The 14,121-nt window shown below is 35.1% G+C and overlaps 2 protein-coding genes and 1 long non-coding RNA gene across 3 annotated transcripts; all 3 read right to left on the reverse strand.

The window, feature by feature from the left end:
- Positions 1-4,587: 4,587 nt before the first annotated feature.
- On the reverse strand, positions 4,588-5,974 carry LOC147545567 (two-component response regulator ORR3-like). Its single transcript, XM_086636332.1, has 5 exons — positions 5,703-5,974; positions 5,508-5,614; positions 5,326-5,403; positions 5,162-5,232; positions 4,588-5,060 (listed from the first exon to the last, which is right to left on the reverse strand). The coding sequence occupies exons 1-5, from the start codon at positions 5,800-5,802 to the stop codon at positions 4,916-4,918; spliced, it is 501 nt and encodes a 166-aa protein (XP_086492458.1). The 5' UTR covers positions 5,803-5,974; the 3' UTR covers positions 4,588-4,915.
- A 2,570-nt stretch (positions 5,975-8,544) lies between these two features.
- On the reverse strand, positions 8,545-9,015 carry LOC147545568 (uncharacterized). The gene has a single exon (XM_086635829.1). The coding sequence runs from the start codon at positions 9,013-9,015 to the stop codon at positions 8,545-8,547; it is 471 nt and encodes a 156-aa protein (XP_086491955.1).
- Positions 9,016-9,082: 67 nt separating this feature from the next.
- On the reverse strand, positions 9,083-12,589 carry LOC147545569 (uncharacterized). Its single transcript, XR_015223824.1, has 2 exons — positions 12,465-12,589; positions 9,083-11,020 (listed from the first exon to the last, which is right to left on the reverse strand). It is a non-coding gene; the product is annotated as an uncharacterized LOC147545569 (long non-coding RNA).
- Positions 12,590-14,121: the final 1,532 nt, after the last annotated feature.

A 14,121-nucleotide genomic window follows, 5' to 3' on the forward strand; every position in this document is an offset into this window, starting at 1 on the left:
ATTCTTTTTAGCTTTTACTATGTCTGATTTGGGTTCCATTGGTACAAAACGAGGAGAAGACTTAGTGTTAACTCGATTGAAATGCAATGAAGTGGAGAAAGAATGAAAGATCACATTAAGATCTGCAATATGTTAAAACTAGGGGATCGATAATGTGGAGTGAGAGTGGAGGGTTGTTTGTAGAGATTAAAATCATACATCGAGTTCCCTTTGAGGGCAGTAAGATATTTCAACCATAAGGATTTTCTATCATTTGATTCCTACTAAGGTCTGGACTCTGGAATAAATATACTTATTGTAAGAGGCAGTTTCTAAAAATAAGAGGCAGTTTCTAAAAATTGAAGAGGAGGTTTAAGAGGCAGCAATAGGCAGTTTCCAAATTGGGATGGTTTCCAATTTTTTGGCTTATAATATATATAAATAGGGGTTGAGTGCTTTGTAATCAACACACCAACACAAGCAACAACAACTCTTCTTTAGAGAGAGCTAAAGAGAGAGAGCAAGAGTGAGAGAAATTTTTCATAGTTTTTGAGCGGTGTTAAATTTCTCGGTCGTCGAAGATTTAGTATAGAAGGTTATTACTATACGGTACCATCTTGGGACGAACTTGCGGGTTGTGTTAGTCGTCTTCATCTATCCTTCAATAAAGATTTCTTGTTCGCCCGAGGACGTAGGCTTTAAAGCCGAACCTCGTTAAATTCTGTTCGCATATTTGATTTTGACTTAGCTTCTCGATTAATCTTCATAATCGGATCAATTTCTAGGATAGGTTCGATAGCTTCCGCGACTTTTTAGGTATAACACTTATGTATCTAACCTTGATGAGAGTTATTCTCGTCTAATGCCTACTTCACTGCCTTCATAAAAAGAAAAAGCAAAGAGGGATAAAAAAGTCATGGCCGCCCCAAACATGAAACCAAGTCAACGATTAACATTTTGAAACCAAATGTAGGTAAGTCGATCAGCTCCCATTTCGACTCTCTACTTCATTCTCGTAATTATCAAACTTATCTTTCAAAAATATTGATAAATGAATAGTGAGCTCATCGAATTTGATCAAACAAGGGTCAAAGTGGAGGTTGATCTAGCAAAATTGATACAATTTTCACCTAAAAAGAGATCATTTCTTAATAGACTTCCCATATGTTTACACCACTTTTACACTCCTCAGTTCAATAACAAAAAAAAAGAAAAAAAATTCAAACAAATGGTTTTCCTGTCAACCCAAATCAGATACTAAGATTCAATCTCAAACATGAACAAGAAATCCAACATTTCTTAGCTTTATTCCTCTTCAATTTTAACTCTACTGGCCACCAAAGCAGCAACAGAAAATCTTCCAGAGTCTTTCCCATCCAACTGCTTCTACTAGTTGTTGTTGTTGTTGTACTTCTACTATTTCATGTTGCTGTTGTTCAATTGGACCCGAATGTTCTCGATTTTCTGCTAGGTCATGTTCAGGGTCTTCTGCTAGTCGTACATTATCAACAATCCGAGCTCCGTTTAATGGAGTCAGAGGAAGAGTAGTGGACCCAAATGCACCTTTTTCCTTGCATCTGATCATCAATTACACATAAAATTAACTTGAAGAAACTTTATGGGTTTGTATGAAAATTGAATCTTTATGTTCAGAAATCAAATGACTTTTACCTTTCAATAAGATCCATATTCTCATATGGGTGATACAAGATAATAACATAAGTGTGCTTTAGATATTGATTTCTCTGCAAAATTGTCAATTTATCAGAGATTTAAATCAGAGATCTAGTTTTGAGATTTTAGTGAATGAGAAGAACAGAGAAATGGTGGAGATTTTTTTATACCTTAATTCTTTTGATAAATTTGTAGTTTGAATTGATAGCCATATCTAAATCAACAAATAGAATGCAAGTTTCCTTTTCCTATATAAAGTAAGTAAGAAGAATTAATGATTGAAAAACAAGAAAACCCATGTTTTGAAATTGTAATTTTGATCAAGAAAAGCAAACCACAAGATCAAGAGGACCTTCTTCAATTGCTCTTTTTCCTCTAACCTCCCATTCTTTAAGATGTTGATCAGATTCTTCTACAGATTCCGCACTTCCAACTGCAATTATCAAAAACCCATATAAGATAAAGATAAGATTAGAGAGAGAGAGAGAGAGAGAGAGAGAGAGAGAGAGAGAGAGAGAGAGAGAGAGAGAGAGAGAGAGAGAGAGAGAGAGAGAGAGAGAGAGAGAGTCTGAAGTCTGAATTTCTCATAGAAGAAGACGTCAGTAGCCATATTGGTTCTATTCCAAGTCTTACTAATAATGAGTCCATGAAGATAGGGAGGTGGAGCCATTCCAGTTTTAGAGAGAGAGAAACAAGATGTTAATCTCTGTATTCAAAACAGGGGAAACAGAGGAGAAAGAAGAGAGAGAGAGTTTGATGAGAAGTGAGTTGTGATTCTGTTTTGGGAGATTAGTTCTTTCTGCCTAAATATCAAGAAACCAATCACACTCTTAAATACTTGATTTTTTTTCTGTTATAAACAGAAATTGTGATTTTCAGTTGATTTGGCCGTTTTCTGTTATTCTAGTTAGTTAGAGGGGGAGAGAGAGAGAGAGAGAGGTGTGCTATTTGTGTTAAGTACTGTTTGGTTAGAGTTTCATGTATTAATTTGGCTCATTTACTTATCTCACACTTTTTTACATTAGATCTAAGTAACTTGAAATAATATTGACATATCATCAACCAGAGTTCTAATCATGGATTCATAGCTCATCTACTAGATAATGTTTGGTCACATTATATATCTCCACCAGAGAAACCAGTATTTTTAACGATGTAAAAAGAGTCTCATTGAGATTCAAAGGTATAATACACATTGAATGTTGAAAACGTATTATAATGTTGGACACGTTTTTCTCTATAAAGCGATCACTATCAATATTATTTAACTCGTTCGCTACTCTTAGTTTTACTGCCAGCACGAAAACTTTGAGCAACAATTACTTTAAAATTCATCGGTGGACTAGCAAGCACCTTCAACATCGTCTTGCAACTTAAGAGAACCATCTCTTTACGATATTTTATAATAACCACCCAGGAAAGAGAGTAACCCCATTATCAAGAATGTGTTCATCGACAATAACTAATGCTTGAATTGACACTATAAATTGTAGTGCAGTTGATATATAATCTTTAATTATAAAAAGAATTCGACTTTAATTCTTACACACTGTACAACTTAACTTAATTTTTCTGGTCAGTATTTACACCCAAGTATATATTTAGAGGTAGGTAATCCAAATAATCGATGGTGACCTATACAGTGACAAAAAGTCACCGTGGTAGTTTTTCGCGGAGTTTCTTCTTTGCAGAGAAAGGGAAGAAATCTTCTTATTCTTTTCTCTCTCTCTCTCTCTCTAACCGTCTCTCTCTCTTACCGTCAGATCTGCGTTTTTCCACCGGCGAAGGGTCCTCCCTTCGCCGGAACACTATTTCCTTTCCATTGTAGTTTTTTTTCCCACCATTAATAATCTCTCGGATCCTTCATATTGTAGTTTTTTGCAGAGTTTCTTCTTTGCAGAGAAAGGGAAGAAATCTTCTTATTCTTTTCTCTCTCTCTTTATCTTTCTATCTCTAAAGTTTTACTGCATTGGGGGTTAGATCATTGGTGGTAAAATCTTTGGAGGAAGTGAAAGAAGATTATTATTAAGACCATCATTTCAAATCAATCACTAAACAACGTTATTGGACAAAAGGTGGAGTTCTTCGAAATGTTCCGATAAGTGGTGGTTGTAGAAAATCAAAGAAATCGAAACAAAAAGTGAATCATGATCTTGTTGATGAAAGGGTAATTTTGAAGATGGGTTATTTCTAGAATCTGAAAGTTTTAGTAGTTTGATGAAGATGAATGGTTAAGAAATTCCAAACAGAATTAATTCAGATTATCAAGGATTATGTGATTTCCAAGGATCAGTAATTGATTCTGATGTTGCCGATTTTGTTATTATTGATTAATTGATCTTCAGAAGAACTCTGATGTTGGTGGTATTATGATATGCTGCTTTACCAAGGATGATTAATCTACTACAACAATGACAGTTGAGAGGAAATGTAAATTAGTATTTTCTTTATTATTTGTATTTTGTTGACTTTTAGGTTCCTTTCATCCGTGATCTTTAGGATCCTTTCATCTTTCGACCTTTAGGGTCATTTTATCGAGTCGGTGTCTAGTCCCATTTCTTTCTCTTCATGAGGCACTTGGCATTTAAAGGTATGTAACTCTCATGAAGTTTTCAGAAGAGAGAAATAATTATGATCATCCATGTAACAATGCGATTTAATCGCTTATGAATGAAATTTGTTTCGCTTGGTTTCAAAAAAAAAAAGACAAAAAGTCACCGTCATAAACAAAAAAATTTGTATCACTAATTCAACATGTGTCCGATATGTTAATAATAAAAATTTGGAAAATTCTAAAACTTTGATATTGCCTCATGTTAGCTTTATGGAAAACTCAAAAACTTGATTTTGTCTCGCTCAGTTTGAAATGCACAGTTCCAACCTCAATGCCTAAGAGTTTCGCAAGCTAACATTAATTTCTATTACAAGTGCTCAAAACGGGAAGGCATGTGTTTTTATTGATCTAAATGAACACAAGATTACAATTCAATCTAAACCATTAACCATCATCTCTCGTTCATTTCTTTTTGCTACATACTCTCTTTCTAAGAAAAGTCCCACATGGGAGAACTTGATCTAGTGACCAAGAATATAATGTCTTGGCCTCTCCGAAAATTTAACGCACACTCTCTCACTTTCTCTTAACCCGTCACTCATCATTAACTAACTATTATTATAGCTAACATGAAAAAAAACATATAAGAACTCAAATGTGAGAATACAAAATATAAGTGCAGCTTGGTCTTGTATAGTTCTCATCATCTCATGGCCTTTTTTCTTCTTCTTGTTCTTCTTTTGTTAGTTGTACTTTCTGTTTTTCACCTTCAACCAAGTATTTTTTGAGCTTTTCAACATCAGATAATTGAACAGGTTTCTTTATGAAATCTAGTGCACCTTCTTCTAGGCAACTGCTTAAGAATCAATCAAATTTATCCATATCAAAAAATGATTAAAATTAAAACTCAAATTGATTAAATGGGTAATCTTAATATATGATTTTGATTATTACCTGGTAATCCTTGAATTTTTAGCTTCAGATGACATGATTACAACTGGTATGTGTTTCAGAGATGGAGATTCCTGTATTCATTTTAATCAGAAATCAAACAAAACCCCAAGAAGACGATGAAGAAAATTATCGAAACAGAATAATTTACTAATAATCTTTTGTACCTTAATCTTTTTAAGAAGATCAAAACCTGTAACTCCAGGCATGGAATAATCTGTAATTATCAAATGAACTTCCTCTTTCTGTCAAAGAAAAATAAGAATTTTAATCAAGAAAAACAAAACCCAGAATCTGAATTTTAATGAATTTTCAAGATTGAAAAATTAAGGGTAAGAGAAAATTAAACCTGATTAGTATTTGATTTAATCGAAGATGAGTTCGAGATCGATGTTTGTTCATTCTGTAACAAACCCAGATATTCAAGAGCCTTAGTTCCAGATTCAAGAACAGTAACTAGAAAAAGAGAGGAGATTGATTAATTGAGGATTAAATGAACAAGATATCAAAGAAAATTTCTTTTTTCTTGGGATCAAGATTATACCTTTATGAAATGAGTATCTGATTAGAAGCTTATGAACAAGAATTCTGTTAATAGGGCAATCATCTACTAGTAAGACATGGTATTTAATTTCTGTAGCCATTTCAGTTTTAGAGAGAGAGAAACGAGATGTTTAATCTCTTCACTCAAGAACAGGGGAAGATGAAATTCAGAAGAAGAAGAAGAAGAGGGGAAGCTTTGGTTTCTGTTGTCTTTACTTTTACAGAGAGAGAGAGAAAATAACCAATTAAGCAATAACTAGATTTTATACTAATAAAAGTTTTGTTTGGCGGTTAATTCGGTTATAGTTCTGGGAAAGACAAATGAAATTTGGGTGGTTCTATAAGCGCCACTAATTGTTACTGGTGGCGCTTCTTCACAGGCAAAATTAAATATCCCGGGAACCTTTAATCTTTATGTGGAACTGGGGCGCCAAAAGCAATTACACAGGGCGTCTTTATAACTTGTTGCTTCCAAATTCCAATGATGAGTTTTTGTCTCATGAATATGTATGGATTTTGGTGGATTAGAATCTAACTTATATGTTGGTCTAATTTTAGCTCCATTGGGCACAAACTTAACAAGTATTTGAAGTTTATTTTCCTCACCAGCTATATCTGTCTGTTCATGAAAACAATCATGTGTTAGAAAAGGGTAACTTAATGACTTTTTTGTTCAATAGTAATGGTAAGAGATGGAGTTTCCCTCAATGAGAATGGTGATCCCATGGGTCGTCATTGTCTCAGATGATAGTGATGATTGCACTTCATTCTCCATGGATAGCTCACCTTTCCTTTTTCAAAGTCTCTGGCACGAGTTGGGAGCTTGGTTGTTGAGGGCCTAACGCCTGAATGAATGAGCCTTGTTGCCTCTTAGCATTTATCTTTTTCTCTTGTTGGGGAGGTCAGAGTTCCATTTTGTGACTTGGCGGTTTACCAATCAACCCTCTCTTCTTTCCCAGTTCGAGATAGATGTTTTCTATTGTTAGTTTTTTTTTCTCTTAGCAATTTTTTCTGTAATAGTATTATTATCAATAAAATTACTTTGGTTTTCGCCTTGTTACATTTTTGTCTATTAGACTCTTCTAGCCCTTGTTACTTTGGTTTTTTTTTTCTCAAACTTTTACTCTCCTGCGAAGGGGATGCCCTTTCGCCGGAACCTCTTCTAACCCTTGTTAGTTTGGTTTTCCAGACGAAGGTTCCGGCGAAGGAACCATTCCCTTCGCCAGAATTTAGAGAGAGAAGAGATCGAGAGAGAGGCAGAAGAGTGAGAGAGAGAGAGAGAGAGAGAGAGAGAGAGAAAATAGAGAGAGAAAGGGGAGAGAGAAGATGATGAAGTGGGCGGCCGGCGACTTCCTGCCGACGACTTATAAGGTCCATTTGATTTGGGTTTTATTTGTTTTCCACCGTATTCTCAGAAATTTTTTTTGCATTTCCTAAAACAGTGGCCTTGGTAAAAGATAGACATGTTCCTTGTTTCTTGTTTGAGGTTTAGACATGCTAGAGAGTAGGCAAAAAGTATTCAAGTCTCCTAAACAGATATCGTGCTAGTGAGTGGATATTCTTCGGCATCACGAGGAGGCTAAGGTTGTGTAGAATTGTTTAAAAAGACTAATATTTTTGTTGTGTAGAAAAATTGACTTATCTTTGAGCTATTGGTCAAACAATTGAGAACTTGCTAGATGGCTTATAAAGAGGTAAGAGGGGACAGGGAACACCTACGACACACTGAATCAAGAAGACTAGAAGAGTCTGTTATTATAACTAACTTCCAGTCTTATGTGATAGAATTTATTCTCTCATAGACAAGTGACTTCTTTCACAGCAATTCCTTTTTGATCCCCTGTTTTATGACTCCTAACCATTTTAATCCCCTATTTTTTGTGTCAATCTCGGGTAACGTGTTCGGGCAAGATTTAAAAAAGGTAAAAAACTTTAGGTGAGAGATTTTGTGAATAGTTAAAATCGAAGTTGGGTGCCATTGTTCATCCTTAGATGAAAAAGTGATATATATGTTTTGTATATTAACCCTAAAATCATGCTAAATTGATCCCAGAAAATATACTTTTTCCAAATCTGAAAGTTAAGTGTGAGAAAATTGATCTAAATCGAAAAAAAAATTACATAGTAAGAAAGAGAAAATTGATTTGGTTTCCAAATCTGTAAATAAGAAAGAGAAAATTGATTTGAAAATATCTGTTATTTTCTATTGAATCCCCCCAATCACGCAACAAAAATTTCGTTTCTATTTTGGTCTGACCCCAATTAAAAAAAACGTGAAATCTGTACGGGGATATGGACGGGATTTGATTTTATATTGTGAGAAGATTGGACCCTAAACCCTTTTTGAACATTACTTTGGCCCTTATACCCATGGATCCATTTAAGTTTAATAGAGTCCATGTTCAATGGAAGTAGTATACAATAGTAAGGATGAAATAATGTGATAAAAAACACTGCAACGCCCAGTAGTCAGTAGTGTACCTCGTTCCTCTAATTATGTTTTCATGCTACTTATTCTTGAGTTTGTTTTCATGCTACTTTTTCTTGAGTTTAATGTCTTGTTACTCTCACAGAACAACTAACTCCTATACACGTTCAAGTTGAACGTGTCTTCTTATTTTAAAGCATAATAATTACTAGAGTTATCCATTAGTAGTTGCTAATTCTATAGTATTACTCGATATTTCATTTTGTTCAGAACACAATATTCGGATTCAACTCACCGATGAAATATTATTTTTATGAATAGATCATTTACATTTTACGTTTATTATTTTTGTGTAAAAAAAATATTTAACATGTAAAAGGCCCCGTTAATATTTTGGCACCGGACCCCCAATTACCTAGCCACGCCACTGATCAACACATCTCAAAATCAACGTCATTTGTTCTTGGTGACTGATATCAGGAGTACAATCAAGTATAACAGAAAAATACTTAGCTTCTTTCACTTTTTTAATGATTGCACCTCTAACTTCAGAAGATAACATTTGTATCAATTCATTTTGAATGATATTACTAAGATAATGATGTCGGATTTCATTGTTTTGGATCCGTAAATGTTCTTTCATCAAAGGGTCATGTTCTGCTAACATCTCAACCAGACCAGCAAAATTACCATTTCCTTCTTGACCAATCTTATGGTTTCTTCCACGAAACGCAAGAGTATACTTGGCAAGATATTTTACAATTGAAATCAACCTTCTTAGCAACAATCTCCAGTGTTCTTTCTCTTTTTGAATACTATCTTGCACAGCTTGATCAATTGTTTGACTTTTTTGTAATCTACGTTGTAATTCCATCCAGTTGGCCATGTTAGCTATGTGGTCACTGCTAAGTTCATGCTCTTTAAGCCTCGCACTAGGATGTCTCCAATCTCCATAACCATCATTTACTAGTTGATTTTTTTACGGCCCTTTCTTGAACAATTTACAACAAAATCAGAACACTTTGTCAGCATTTTTAGAGTACACAAGCCAAACTCTATCATGTTTCTCACCATTCGATAAGTATCTTGTGTAAAATTCTGAAGAAAAACGCCTATTGTATCGATCTTTCGGACCCTTCTTTATAGATAGATCTCTAACTGGACCTTTTTCAGCTAATAGATCTTTCCATTTTCCATCTAAACTATCCTAAGTACTGGGATCGTAGATATTATCAGGAATTGGATCACTCGATTTTTCAATACAGACACGAAGATCATCATTAGGATTATCTTCATCCAACTCTTTGTCAATAGAAGCATTTTCAGAATTCTCACCATTGTCTACGTCACGATGATGATCATTGTTATCAGCTTGTGTATGAAGTTCGAGTGATTCTGCATTCACTTGTTCATGTACCAAATTTTCAATCGATGAATTGGTTGCTCTCTAGTGATGAATCTATCAAGAGCTCCTCTTTGCGATTCAATAAATTGTTCTTCTGTTCTTTTCTTCTGTCTCTTGAAATTTCCAGATTTATATTTTCTTAGTGCCATAAACTGTAACGACGAAAAATTTACAAGAGCAAAAATAATTGTTGAATCTAATTACACTTAATAAAAATATAATATCAAAAGAAAAATTAGACCATGAAGATTAAATTCTAAATACAATAAAAATTTGAAACTAAAAACAAAGAACAATGCGTTATTTCCATATTAAAAAATTGATGAACAATAAACAGTCAAGACCTAATAATAAATTTAGAAATTGACCAATTTTAACAAAAAAAAACTAACAAGTTGTAGTTAAATAATACTTACATTAGCTCCACCACGGTAAGTGAGATTCCTTCCTAGAACAAGATAAGTGGAATTCCTTCCTGATTATTGGCTAGAGAGAAGTCAGGGAAAAACTAATTAAATAAGGGAGAAAATAACCTAAAAAGAGAGAGGGGAGATTTCCGAAAGTAGGGTAATGCAATTTCCGAATTCTCTAACCTTTAACCCTAATTATATTGGAAGTAATGAATCGGTCAATAGTACCTTTATTATATTGGAAGTAATGAGTCGGTCAAACTATTGAGAAAGGGTAAAAGTGGGCCCCTAGCCTATAAGGCTATAACTCTAATTATATTGGGAAGTAATGGCTAATGAGTGAAGGAAGTAGGACCAATTGTAATTGCCGTTATTTGTTAGCATTTTTCTGTCCAAGAAAAATGAAAAAAACTATTAAGGAAGTAGGGTAACAGTGGGCCATCAACCTATAAACCTAATTATATACCTATCAAAGAAGTTTTGCTTGGGGACCCCATGTGGTGGGGGGCCCTGTTGTGACGCCCCGTGTTCCGAATCACGGTTTGCCCGGCAGTTTATAAAAGAAACTCGGTCTAATACTAACTCAAACCAGTTTCAAATATAAACCCAAGCCAAAACTCTCATCACGGGTTACAAATCAAGAACAAACACAGCGGAAAATCAAATATAGTTTAAACCTTTTGAAAATATGCTCGGAAAATATGTAACCCAAAATAGTTTTCATAAAGAGAAAAAAACAACTTGAATTCATGTTTATGAATAGTTCACAGAAGAGACTGAATTTGGACAGAGTCTCCTCTATAAATTAAACATATCAAACCTGAAAAACCTGTCAAACATTCTTACATATCTCACAAACTTCTAAATAACAATAGCATCAAATAAAAAGTGATAATGTGCATACTATTTACATGTGTACAATCGCAAACAAGTGAGAGAACGATCCTAACTATTCTAGATGATACATATATAATATTAACGTTGTGATTATGTTGAAAATATAATAGAAATTATAATCTTACATAATGTGAGCCGTCGAAGTAAACTATGTCACTCCGGGTCACCAATACCTGCAACTGAACAACAACAAATAGGAATGAGATAACCCGAAGATCAGCTCAGTAGGATACCTAGACATCCTACCCGCACCACACACATCAACATTTTAATACATTAATAGTTATAAGAGTTACATATATACAGATATATATACAGAGATATCAATATGCACATGAAGCAAAGCAATATAGCAAGATAATTCTTCTAGCTTACCAAGATCACGACTGAATACGCCCTCAGTCGGGGTCACCTACTATTCGGCTAGGAAGAACCGTTCGGCCTTTGTTAGTGCGTAGGCAGGCGGCGCCTTATCGAACGTTTGACTACTGCAGTGTACACATGGATCCACGTAATACCCCGGTAAGAGCTTCCGTAACTCTCCCTTCGTCATCATCGCCCATCGGGCTGGCTTGTGATCTCAATACGCATCGAATAGTAAATCTCACCCAAACAATGATACGCTTAGAATATGTCATGACTTACCCAGACGACTATAAGAGCATCCTCGTGTAGCAGAACCATATACCCACGGCGATACAATTATCTCATCTTGAGGCGCGTCCTATCTCCGGCCAGATCTGACGCTTCCTCGCAAGGTAACTCATTGACCATTCGAAGAATACCCAAACATATGCATGAACCTATAATAGTATTAAATGATCTGATAGGCTCCCAAAGCTACAAGAACAGAGCCCTCCTAAAGGTCCCATCAACCAAAAGGAGAAGAGCGTTCTCATGTCTCAAGGTAGGGTAAACCCTGTTTAAAGCCAAGCTTTTACAAGTGTCCACTTTCAGGGAATTAGTATTTTCTTATTAAGAAAACTCGGGTAAACACCCTCTTTCATTTCGGTGAAAACATTGTAAGTATCATTCACAACAGAATTCAAACCACACACACCAGTGGTTTAGCAGAATAAATAAACAAGCATGGCATTGGGTCAGTCCCCTAATCACTCCAAGGGTCGGAATACCCCAACTCCCATCCTCTCCGGACCCCATTCCGGGTAAACTAGAATGGTCGTTACCAAACGGCTGGCCACGCACCGAGTGTAACCCTTGACATAATTCATGGCTAATCCATAACATAAAATAAACAAGGGGACCAACCAATGTCCGTGGTAAAACAACCAATACACGTAACACAGATCAAGTGATTCCGCCTCCATGTTATACACGCAGCTCAAGCGATTCCGCCACCACGTGTTTATAATTCACACAAAACGATCACACAGATCAAGCGATTCCGCCTCCATGTGATTATTTTTCAGAAAAAAACCAATTTGTTTTGAAAAGAGAAACATCCATAACATAGAGTACACCACATACAAACATATCATACCATCTCATATCATAAATTGAACTAGAGAATTATAAAAAGAAGAAAAATGACTAACTATATATATATATATAATGGTGAAACGGGGAATACCCGTGCTTCAAGTAAGATTCGTGGGATCCTACCTCTTCTTGCGCTTCCAATGATGCTCCTGACTAAGCTTCACTTCTCCTCGAGCTCCCTATTGCAGTTCATTAGTCCTACTGAAATATGAAAGGACAAAACGGTCATTTGACAGTTACATAACTGTCAAGAGTCCTCTTGCAGAGCAAGAATGCATAAAATGGATGAAACTATGCTAGGAATGCCCTATTGGCGCTATACAATTCACTGAGACGTCTCATCAAATAACTGAAATGAACATAAACCAACCAACCTCCCACAAACTCTATTTTAAATTTCCGAGTCTTTATAAGCTGACAATATATATAATGAACCAAATGCTATGAATCTAGAACCGTCAAATCATAAAATGAACTCAATATTACGAATCCATAACTCAAATTTCATTTATGTGAAATACGACAAAGTTCGGGTAACCATCTCTATTCCAATTCATTCCCAAAATTAACCCAAATACGAAATTCGAACCGTAAAATAATTCGGCAGCAACCCGTCTATATGTAGACACCCCAAAATAGTCCATAATATTCTAGACATGATCCTGAACATAAATCATTCGAAGAAACTAAAGAATAACTGCTCCAAATCATGAACCCAAAAGAAATTAGACCCAACTATACAGCTATCGTAATAACTATCATAAAACCACCAAACACGGACGAAGTTGAAAATTCTAAACGGATAAATATGTAGAACTAATCGAATAGAATTACCTGAAACAAATTTCGTCGAATTCCGATAACCGGGCGCAAAGAAATCAACACAAAGAAATCAACAACTTTTTTTTTTTTTTGTTAAGGTGATTAGATTAAATTAAAAAGACAAAGTGTTATTACAGTACATGGAATTAAGAAAATAAGGAATTCTATGCCAAGATTCTGCTTTATTCTTCTTCCTTGCATGCTTCGCTAGCTTGTCAGCTGGCTTATTAAATTTCCGATTAATGTAATTAAATTTCACGTTGTTGAAATACTTTTTCCTGTCATGAATTCTCTGGAGGTGAACTCTGGATTGCCAGTTAACTTCGTGTTTGGGATTCTGGATGTGGCTAATAAGATTAATGTTGTCACTCTCGATGATGATGTCTTTGTACTCATGTTCCTCTGCCCAGAGAAGACCATTAAGGAGGGCAACAGCTTCCCCCTCCTCGCTATTTCTGCATCTGGCTATAGATGTTTGAGCTGCAATGAATTTTGCTCTCTCATCGTGCATAATTAAGCTGATACCTGTCATTTCGTTCACACTGATAAAAGAAGCGTCTACATTAATTTTCATCCAAGAGTTTTCTGGGGGATTCCATTTATTTTGAACGGGTTTTCTGTTCTTAATAGTGGGTATAGTTTTCTTGGGGAAATTGTTAATTAACTTAATAATTTGAGTGAGATCATTTATTTCATATTGAAAACAATGGTCGCATCTAGTTTTCCATATAATCCACAAGATTGTGGAAAGGAGATTCTGGTAGGATGCATCTTTAAGTTGAGGGGTGTGTTCCCAAGAAAAAATCCATTCTTTAATATTTGAAATATTTTCCGATATAATGTTAAAATGGAACCATATGTTCTTTGCCAAAGGGCAGTGTAAGAGCGCATGCTCTATAGTTTCAATTGCATTACAGTTAGGACAAATAAGGTTATTGTTAATGAACTTGCCAATTCT

This window comes from Eschscholzia californica, unplaced genomic scaffold (assembly GCF_041429995.1).
Source record: "Eschscholzia californica isolate CP2 unplaced genomic scaffold, dmEscCali1.0.p SCAF_4, whole genome shotgun sequence".
In the NCBI taxonomy this organism is placed as follows: Eukaryota; Viridiplantae; Streptophyta; class Magnoliopsida; order Ranunculales; family Papaveraceae; genus Eschscholzia; species Eschscholzia californica.

Coding starts and splice junctions, on each gene's coding strand:
- LOC147545567 (XM_086636332.1), bottom strand. CDS start 5,802: ATGGCTACAGAAATTAAATACCATGTCTTACTAGTAGATGATTGCCCT. Junction 5,615..5,702: donor CAGATACTCATTTCATAAAG/GTATAATCTTGA, acceptor CTCTTTTTCTAG/TTACTGTTCTTGAATCTGGA. Junction 5,233..5,325: donor ATCTTCTTAAAAAGATTAAG/GTACAAAAGATT, acceptor AAATGAATACAG/GAATCTCCATCTCTGAAACA.
- LOC147545568 (XM_086635829.1), bottom strand. CDS start 9,015: ATGGCCAACTGGATGGAATTACAACGTAGATTACAAAAAAGTCAAACA.